At 50.4% G+C, this 10,675-nt stretch overlaps 1 protein-coding gene across 1 annotated transcript; it reads right to left on the bottom strand.

Moving 5' to 3' along the window:
• Nucleotides 1–2,360: 2,360 nt before the first annotated feature.
• On the bottom strand, nucleotides 2,361–3,531 carry LOC125968177 (janus kinase and microtubule-interacting protein 3-like). The gene is made up of 4 exons (XM_068649847.1): nucleotides 3,457–3,531; nucleotides 3,169–3,400; nucleotides 2,964–3,089; nucleotides 2,361–2,594 (listed from the first exon to the last, which is right to left on the bottom strand). Exons 1-4 carry the CDS (start codon nucleotides 3,529–3,531, stop codon nucleotides 2,509–2,511), a joined length of 519 nt encoding a protein of 172 aa, XP_068505948.1. The 3' UTR covers nucleotides 2,361–2,508.
• Between the last annotated feature and the right edge of the window lie 7,144 nt (nucleotides 3,532–10,675).

The following is a 10,675-nucleotide window of genomic DNA, read 5'->3' as shown; positions in this document are numbered from 1 at the left end:
CGAAATGGGCAGAGTTTACTTGTTTGAGAAGGAGTGGCTTATTCAAAACTAAGATTTATGTAATCTGTTTGTTCCCAGGCAAAATTGGATGTGATGCAATTCCAAATTTCACCACATGATGGTGCCCAAATTTGACTTCATAGGACATATTAAACACTTAGCTTGTTATTATGTTCAAGGTAATCAGATTTGTTTATCATTCTAATGGCCTCTTCAAAACTATTCTGGATTACTACTTTGGATCTATTCTACATTACTTGGCAACAACATACTCTGTAACAGATTAGGCAGTATAATCACATATGTTAACTTGAGAGTGCCCACACTCAATCTACTTATCGTGATGTGTTAAATCAATTACTGTTAGACATTATTTGTCTGATAATCTACCAAATCTTTGAATTGAAGAATTTGTGATTTAATTAATAGCTTGTTCAGGGTAATCAGACTTGTATATAATTCTAATGGCCTTCTTTTGAAAACTATTCTGAATTACAACTTTGGATCTTATATTACTTTGCAACATTCTACTCGGTGACAGATTAGGCAGTATAATCACATATGTTAACTTCAGTGCCCATACTGTATTTATTTATGGTTATTTGTTAAATCAAGTACTGTTAGACATGAAATAGGAAGTGTTTAACATAAATGTTATGGCTACTCACCATTGTAGCTCGCTCCTGGTCAATGATATGAGCCTCTTCTTGCAGTGGAAAACTTGCAGCCAACAAACACCGTGGAACCTAAAGGAATGAAATTAAACATTAACATTTCGCCTGGACAAACATTCACACGTACAACGCAACGCGGCTACACTTCTGCTATTACAAACGTAAATCTCCTTAAACACAACGAGTGTTACTTACCGTGTACGCTCTAGGCAAAATTGGATGTGATGCAATTCCAAATCTATCTGAAACGGCAGTTAAAAGTAGAGTTACATCAAGTTTTCTTTTTTAATCAACACAATCATTTACAACCGTTGACCAGAAAGAATCGTCGAAATTCGACGTCCCCCACAAACGCCACGCTCACTCGCTTTTCAGGGCAACAAAAGTACTTCTTTTTAAAAACGATGAGTTGTACTTACCGTGTACGCTCTGGACGGTCCAGTTGCAAGCAGAAAATAAAAATATTTCTCTTGTTAGTCGTATGTTACCATCCGCTGTGTCTTTGTCAACATCGCCGCCATTTTCCTACTTCCTGCTGCGAGCCACGCCCACGGATTTAAATTTGGGCGGAAGCTCTTTCCATTGGCGTCGTTTTCGCGTATAGCAAATCCGATTGGTTGGGAAGGGGGCACGGTTATGCAGCCGAGGGGTCCTGTGATCGGTGGGATGTAAAGTAGGCGTCGACGTCACGTCCGCGTCACGTGACCACGACGTGGCAGACGTCATATAGCCACCGCTGTTTTGTTTAGTAGACTTACAGTTGTTATGCATTGACATAATGGCGCACACACCAAATAGATTTAAATAAATTAAATAATTCTTCTGCCCACTCTCTTTTAAACAAGTTAACTCTCCCCGCGGATTTGAATTCCGGCGAAAGTTACGCCCATCGACGTCACGTATGTCACGTGACCACGACGTGGCAGATGTCATATAGCAACCGCTGTTTTGTTTAGTAGATTTACAGTTGTTATGCATTGGCATAATGGTGTGCACTCAAAATAGATTTAAATAAATTAAATATTTCTTCTGCCCACTCCCTTTTAAACAAGTTAACTCTGCCCACGTCCATTGACGTCTTGTCTGCGTCACGTGACCACGACGTAGCGACGTCATATAGTAACCGCTGTTTTGATCAGTAGACTTAGTTATTATGCGTTGACATAATGGCGCACTGGTTAGCATGGCCACCTCTTAAGCATGATGTTGCGGGTTCGACGCCTGATCAATGTTAGCATGGAGTGAGCTGAAGTGCATGGCGCTGAAGATTTGAATCTTTGAAATGCGCTGAGGTCTGACATATCAGGCAGAATGGTTTGCCATCACGTTCAACAAAAAATAGAAACTTTCCCACTCTGATTAAAACGTCCTGTGTTCATCTACGTATTTTCGTTTTGCTGTGCATCTTTTCCCTGCCATTTCGAGAGCCCAATTGACACTCATAGTTTAAAGAAATGTGTTTGCCCATCCTACTTTGTGGAATTTCACCACATGCGCTTTTGACCAAAATACCAAATTGAACTCAAGTGAAGCCAACACGCACAACCCCCCCCCCCCCACACACACACACACACACACACACAAATGTTGATATGAACATAAAAGAGCCGCATGCGGTTCGGGAGTTGCGGCTTGGCCAAACCTGTACTATACAACTTTATTTGTATAAAATTTTCACAACAGCTGTCACACAAACAAAGCGGGAAAAACCGAAGACGTGCGTGTTCCGCCCACGCTGGATTTATTTGCACCTTTGAAAAGACACCGTATTGCCGCAGATGTGGCAAAGAGTACTTTTGGGCATCTGAGACGGAAGGATGTCCAAAGCATCACGTCACCTGCTCTGGTAGGCATGGTGGTGGGACGTTGAGGTCAACCGCTTTGGGGTTGGCTGAATCTTTGATCGCAGGATGCCACACACTTGAAGACAGAAGCAGAAAAGCAGAGCTAAATGCAAAATGTACTCACCGGTGACTCCAATTTTTTTCCCCCCTGAAGAAACAGCTGGACGGGTGGCCCCGGCTGGCCAGTGGGACTCTTGTTATTCTGACCCTTTTTAGTGCGCGTTTGGGGCAACAACCGTTTTTTGTGGCGCTCTCTTCTGGTTCAAAAGTGCCCTGCATGTGAATTTGCTTTTCCTGCCTTCTGATTGGATGAGCGCCGGTGTGACGCGGTGCCTTTGTCACCGTGGCGGGGGGTATACGTTGGCATCGGAGCGTCTGCCAACGTCTGAGACCGGCTGGCAGTGTATCGGAGGTGTCGAGTGCGGTGCCGCTGGAGCTCACTCACCAGCTGGTGTTAGGGCCACAGAATGAAGGCCAAGGAGAAGAATAGAAAGAGAAACAGAAACTTCTCCTCCAATTGTTTGATTTGTCTCTTCTGAGCTTCGATGAATTCTTTCAGCTCTTTGTTCCTCTAGGACGGACAAATGGAAAGTGGCATTCAAAAGCCAGTAAGCGTGCAAGTAAGTGCCGGGCTGGCTTTGGGCCCTTACCTGTTGCGCGCTGTGCAGCAGATCCATTCTCTCGGAGGATGCAAGCGTCGCGCTCCCTCAACTCGCACATCAGGGCTCGCTTCCATTGGTCCACGGCGCTCCTAAGCTCTTCTCTCTGATCCGCCGTCAGCACGTCATTCACGCCAGCGTGGCTGGCTTTTTCGCCGTCCGTGGCGGGGCAGTCCCGCTGCGGTAGCGCCTCGTACAACATGGCCTCCAGCTCCAGGATCCTCTGGGCCGCAATCCTCGTCCATCAGTGGTCCGGCGGGAGATTTGAGGGCGGCTTACCTTATGAGCCTGGTCCATGGAACACTTCCTGAAGTCCAACTCTTCATCCAGGTAGCCCTTCTGCTTGCAGAACATATCCTAGCACAGCTCAAGGTCAGAATTGTTGGGGCACATTGCCGGAGTTCCCCTTGGCTCATGTCGCGTGTCTGTCTACCTTCTCACTTTCAATGTCCAACATCTTCTGTTGAAGTGCTGACTTGGTCACTTTGATGTATTCTAACCACTGAGGAAAGGCTGCTGTCACATAAGCAGAATGCGAGAGCGTGCGTGGACGTGCGCGTTACCTTCTCGGCTAGGGTGAGAAGGGTCCTGGCGTGAATCACGACCACCTGCTCCTCGTTGGTGAGATTCTGCAAGAGCCCAAAGGCACAGCGTCAACAAGCTTCTTTCAGCGCAAAGCCTTCCAAAAGTCACATTTGAGCCGCCGAGTCTCGTGGAGTGCGAACATAAGGAGTTCGACATACACTTACGGCGTTATAGCCCAGGATGTCCAGCTTCTTCATCAGATCACTGATGACGATGTCCGGGGGAAAGGCGCAAGGAGCAATGTAAGGTGTTCTGGGACCTCGGGTTAAGGTTAGGGTTGCGAGGGACGCCTTACGTACGCTCACGCCCTCGGCCTCGCAGTAGATCTGCAAAGGGCTGAGGCCGTCTGGGAAAAGGACTTGCAGAAACTTCAAGACGGGGGAGCGCCACTCCCTCTCCTGAAAGGCAGAGGCATGCATCCGTCCGTCCGTCCGTCCGTCCGTCACATCTCTGGCCTCAACACGCTTGTGCGAGTCTTCCCACCTCCAGCTCCAGGATGCGGAACTCAAGCAGTTCGTTTTGGTCTCGGATATCCTGGATGTCCTCTTTCAGACGCGCTTCTTCCGCCTCCATCCGCCTGACCTGAAAAGACAGTCAGACCTCATCTGCGGGGCTTCCCGACGGGTGTGACGCCAAGCGACTCCGCCCAGCGCCTTTCTTTCCGTCACCTTTTTGGCCAACTGCTGATTGCTCTGACGCAGCAGCTGCTTCTCCTCCACCCACTTGACATTCTAGAAGAGACAAACGCGTGGACAGCTTTGGAATGTTGTGTCATTTTCATCCACAAATTCTTTGGTTGACTGGAAAATGACATTTGCTTTTCTCCGCGTTTTCCCAGCCACGTTCGGGGGGGGGGGTTGGTCCAGTAATGCCAGACGAATGAGTGACTGAAGAATGTAGCTATTTTGTCTGAGAAAAAGGTGTGCTCATTGATGAGCTTACCTGTCCTTGTTGCTTCAGCGCTGACTCCAGATCTGCTACTCTGCTTTGATAGTGACCCATTTCTACCATCAGCTTTTCTCTGGTCTGAAAGGAGGAGGAGGGAGGCTCCTCCTCCTCCTTTCAGACCAGAGAACACCCGAGGCTGGGTGAGAACGGGGAGGCTGCGACCCGGCCGGGGGTTGCGGGAAGGGGCGCCACCTTGATCTCCTTCTCGGCGTCGTAGTCCCCTTCGCTGGTCTGGGCTAGCAGAGCGTAGGCTCGTTGCAGCGCTTGATATTCTTGCGTCAGCTGGCGGTAGCGAAGCTCCGCCTCTTCATGCGCACACCAATGCAACACAGCACTAGTACCAGAATCAGTCAGACCGGCGACAAAGCACCCGCGACGCAAAGACGAGTCCGATTCCAGGCTGAAGAGGAATGTTTGGTGCCAATACGCTGGCAGAAATGGCGGGCTACCTCTTCGGGTTCCGTGTCGGGGGTTCTGTCGGTGTGAAAAGACAAGGACGATCCGTCCGGGTCCACCAACACGTCTTCGTCGTAGCCGTAAAATGTTTCGATGACCTGCGGGCGCGGAAGCAAACATCTCTCTGAACAAACTGAAGCGACACCTCACGATGAATCGACGAGAGGAACGATAGCGAGAAAAAGGCCATTTCATCTTGCGCAACACCAAGCAGCCGCAAACAAACAGACTCACCTTGCAGGACCTCACGCTTTGTTCCTCCTCAGAGATTCTCGACGTCGGTATCGTAGCAGCAAATCTCTCTCCTGTCGACACAAAATCCGCCTTTGAGATTCTTTGGATGCAAAGGGAACGAACGGCTCCGGCGCAGAAACAAACGCGACTCACAATGACATTTCTGACATGAGCTCCTGTCTCCAGAGCCTGAAAAACACGTCACCGGCGATGATTGGAGGGACGCTCGTCTTTTCCAAAAGTGACAACTACAGGGTGTGTCAGGGTTTTCCAGATTATCTTTATCGTATCATTGTGTTGCTTTGACTTTGACTGCGACCTGTAATAAATAATATTATTTATCCCTTATTTATCCCTATCGCTTATCCCTTCCTACACAAAGTCGTAAAACACCCCTTGCTATGTTTTGACTAGAGGTCAAGGGCTTCCTCTATTCAATCCACTCTTACACCCACCCTGTTTCTCTTAATTAAAATGCTCGTGCAGGAGCCGAGAGTCAGACTTCATTCGTACAACGGATGGACTCTCCACCTGCAGGTGTCCAAAAGAACTTACTTGTCTCCCGTGTGGTTCTTGCAAAATAAGTTGGAGCGAGCGCAACTCTAACAGGGTGCATTTTGCCACTAGCTGCCTACGGACAATGACGTCGCGCTCGCGGCTCATGGTTGACGGGCTGAGCAGCCGGGCAAGTCCGTCGTTTTCAGCGCACAGCGAGTGGCAAAGGCGCTGACAAAACGGGAGCTTTGAGCTGCTGAAAACGGCAAAACAAGTCTAAAGCGTGTTCAAACGCGTGCGCACAATGCTCCTGCTTGAAAGGTCGGAATTTAAGGGGCCAATTTTTTGGATGGCGGCCGCCGGCCAAGCTTTGGACGGAAAAGGTTTCCTGGCGACAGCGAGCGAGCGCGGCGCTGCCGTACGTGCACCGAGTCGCCTGCCTGAAGACCTTGGACAAGTCGTCGATGATGTGCCGCTGCTCCACAACTTGAAGGAACTCCATTTCACCGTCCTGCTGGCCGCAACCGCGGTCCAGGTCATTGAGCGAACTAGGCCTTCTCTGTGGAACACAAATGCAGTGGACTCTGTTGGCACGCCGCCGTTGTCCGCGTCGACTTACCAAGCTTGCCATCTCCTCGTTCTCCTGGGTGACAAAGCGCACTTTGTTTTCAAGGCGACACAGCACCAGCGAGAGTTCTTCATTCTTCCTGCTCAGGCGTTTGTTTTTGTACAGGAGTGGCAGAAACTGGCTTTCTGTTTCTCTCAGTCGCTTTAGCTGCAAGCATGAAGTGCGGGATGTGAAAGACGCACAACACGCGGGCCAGAACGTATCCATTCCTTTTGCATCGGTTTGAACGGAATCGTGGCTTTGGCTCCCAATAAAAGACATCTACCAGGCAACCGACTCGCCGCGCCGCTCAACTAATAAGCAAGCGCAATGGGTGCCTCGCTGGATGGCGCGCATCAAACGTAGCGCAAACCTTCAAGCGTGCCGTCAATAAATTACCAGTTCATTGCGCTCTTCAGAAAGCAGGGCGTTTCGATCCTCCAGTTTCCTGATGACTGCGCTGAGCTCAGCGATTTTCAGATGAAACCGTCGCGTGTCCCGATCCTCCTGAGACTGAAAACGCCCCGCAACACACACACACAAGCACTCGTTCAAAGTTCAAAACTGTTTTTGTGCTACCTTCCTCCAGCAACGAACTAAGTCATGCGTACTGCAAGTGTGTGATGAGGTGGCTTATGCAATGAAGAGGATTGCTAGTAGCGGCGTTGACCCCACTTCCAGGGTAGTTTAGGCCCGCCCTTTGGGAATCCCTCAGGGCAGCGATCTGCTGCTCGGCAGCCTGAGTCTGCAGCTGAAGGCGGTGGACGTGGCCGGCCCCAGGGCTTCATCCAAAACACTAACCGCTCTGTCTTTCAGCTTGATCTCATCCGTCTGGATGTACAAACGGGGAGCGCTCAGGCAGGCGGGCAAACTCATTTGCCAGAATTGTGACAAAAACAAAGAGAGCAACCGGCCAATTTTTTTCTTGAATCGACTAGAACACCTTTGCTGTGACAAAAGCGAAGCGAGCAACCGGACATTTTCTTCTTGTGAAATAGAATAGAATAGAATGCCTTAGGTGTCATTGCACTGCAGGTATACAACGAAATTGGGAACATAGCCACGCACCGCGCATCTGATCAGTCCTACCAGTCGGCGGATCTCCCTCTCGCAGTCTCTCTTGGTTCGGCTCAGCTCCTCCCGATGCTGGTGATGAGCCGATCGGAGCTCGGCCGCTCGGGACTGCCAGGCCTGCTGGGCCGCTGCCAGGGCTTCTTCCGCGCTCCTGGTGGAGGCGACACCGCTCGGTCTCCCGACACCGCCGCGTCTCCTCCACCTCCGCCAGCAAAGCGCCCCCCCTCCTCACCTGAGCAGACATTGCGCCACACCGGGCCGTTGAGACCGCAACGGAGCGCCGCGACGCTTACTGGGGACAAGCTACACAATACGGTAGCGGCCGCATCGAAGCCCGACGTGGCGTGCGGATAGTCAGACACGGATAGAGCGGATCACCTTGTCCATGGAGCCGTCCCTCAGGCTGAGGACCAAGGCATTCAGTCGCTGGATCTCTCCATCTTCGATTTTGATCACTCTCATCAGCTCCATTTCATTCTGCCGCAGTAATGTCTCCCTGGTAATGGCTAACTCTTTCTGCTTCTCCTCATGGAGTTTGCTTTTGAGTTCCGTCATGGCGGCGGTGGCACGGTGGTGCTCCGCCCGCAGGTCCTGACTTCTCTCTCTCTCCAGACAGCTGACCTGACATGACTTAGACTTAGACTTAGACAAACTTTATTGTCATCTTGCACATGGTGCATACAAAACGAAATTCCGTTGCATACGTCTTACAACAAAGTAGTGATATTGCAGTTGAATAGAAGTAACATATCCTATGAAAATGTATATATATACATATACTATATATATATATATATATATATATCCATCCATCCATCCATTTTCTGAACCGCTTAGTCCCCACGGGGGTCGCGTGCGTGCTGGAGCCTATCCCAGCCGTCATCGGGCAGTAGGCGGGGGACACCCTGAACCGGTTGCCAGCCAATCGCAGGGCACACAGAGACAAACGACCATTCGCACTCGCACTCACACCTAGGGACAATTTTGGAGTGATCAATCGGCCTACCAAGCATGTTTTTGGAATGTGGGAGGAAACCGGAGCGCCCGGAGAAAACCCACGCGGGCTCGGGGAGAACATGCAAACTCCGCACAGGGAGGGCCGGAGGTGGAATCGAACCCGCACCCTCCTAACTGTGAGGCGGACGTGCTATCCAGTGCGCCACCGAGCCGCCGCATATATATATATATATATATATATATATATATATATATTAAAAATAAGTATAAAGTGCAGCAGTGATAATTATGCAATAGTGCAAGTAGGCAAAACAGTATTCAAGAGTGTGCAGAGGAATGCTAAACCATGTATTAAACTTCTATTTAAAGGGTTTATACAAGTTCAGTAAAGTTGGTAGTGCGAGATAGTGCAAGATAGAGGTCCGTAGTGTCATAAAGTACAGTTCTGTGAATGTGTGATGCAGAGTTCAGTTTAGAGCTCAACAGTTCTAGTGTTCAACAGTCTGATGACAGCAGGGAAAAAGCTGTTGCAGAACCTGGTGGACCTGCAGCGGATGCTGCAAACCTCTTCCCAGAGGGCAGCAGGGAGAACAGTCCATGGTGGGGGTGTGATGGGTCATTGATGATGTTACGGGCACGGGACATGCAGCGCTGAGATGAAATGTCCTGAATGGAGGGAAGAGGAGCCCCTATGATCCTCTCTGCTGTCCTCACCACTCTCCTCACGTTCTTCCAATCGGAGGCGGTGCAGCCTCCACACCACACAGAGAGACAGCTTGTCAGAATGCTCTCTATGGTGCTCCTGTAGAACGTCCTCATGATGGGTGGGGGCAGGTGGGCTCTCCTCATCCTCCGCAGGAAGTACAAGCGCTTCTGTGCCCTCTTGACCAGTGCCGTAGTGTTCATAGTCCAGGTGAGGTCTTTTGTGATGTGGACCCCCAGGAATTTGGTGCTGCTGACCACCTCCACAGCTGAGCTGTTGATGATCAGTGGAGCGTGGTGAGGCTGTTTTTTCCTGAAGTCGACGATGATCTCCTTCATCTTCTCCTCATTCAGGATCAGGCTGTTTTCTCTGCACCAGCCCACCAGCTGCTCCACCTCCTCTCTGTAGTCCAGGTCGTTGTTGTCTCTGATGAGCCCCACCACCGTTGTGTCGTCTGCTGACTTCACGATGTGATTGGTGGTGAACCTGAGGACGCAGTCGTGTGTCATCAGGGTGCACAGCAGGGGGCTCAGGACGCAGCCCTGAAGGGAGCCTGTGCTGAGGGTGATGACATCAGAGGTGTTCTGTCCGACCCGGACTGACTGAGGTCTGTTGGTGAGGAAGTCTAGCAGCCAGTTGCGAAGGGGGGTGTTGAAGCCCAGGTGTTCCAATTTTCCTACCAGATGCTGTGGGATGATGGTGTTAAACGCTGAGCTGAAGTCCAGGAACAGCCTCCGCACATGGGTGTTCTTCTCCTCCAGGTGAGCCAGGCTCAGGTGAAGAACGGAGGAGATGGCTTCCTGAGTGGAGCGGTTTTGCCGGTCGGCAAACTGGAACGGGTCAAATAATAGGGGGAGTCTGGAAACGATGTGACCTTTAAGCAGCCTTTCGAAGCACTTCATCATAACCGGAGTCAGTGCAACAGGCCGGTAATCATTAAATGAGGTGATTTGAGGTTTCTTCGGCACCGGAATGATGGAGGCAGTCTTAAAGCACGCCGGCACTGTGGCTTGGCCCAGCGAGGTGTTAAAAATGTCTGTGATGACCCCAGCCAGATGACTTGCACATTCCCTGAACACACGCCCAGGAATGTTGTCCGGGCCAGGGGCCTTACAGGGGTTGACTCTCCTCAGGGTCTTCAACACATCGGCGGAGTCAAGGCAGAGTACCTCCTCTTCCTGATGGGGGACAGTTTTAACTGCTGGAGTGCCGTTTAGTGCCTCGAACCTCCCAAAGAAGTTATTTAGACCATTTAGAAAGTCAGCATCAACTACACCCACCGGGGGGGGGGGGAGGGTGAGTTGTCGTCTGTAATCGCCCGTATGCCTTGCCACATACTCCTGATGTTTTTGACGTCGTGGAAACGATCCTGAAATTTTCGACTGCGGTCTCGCTTCGCTATTCTGATGGCACGGTTCAAGTTGGCTCTCGCTGTCCTC

This window comes from Syngnathus scovelli, unplaced genomic scaffold (assembly GCF_024217435.2).
Source record: "Syngnathus scovelli strain Florida unplaced genomic scaffold, RoL_Ssco_1.2 HiC_scaffold_46, whole genome shotgun sequence".
NCBI classification, from domain to species: domain Eukaryota; kingdom Metazoa; phylum Chordata; class Actinopteri; order Syngnathiformes; family Syngnathidae; genus Syngnathus; species Syngnathus scovelli.
This window is presented reverse-complemented; position numbering and strand designations above follow the sequence as displayed.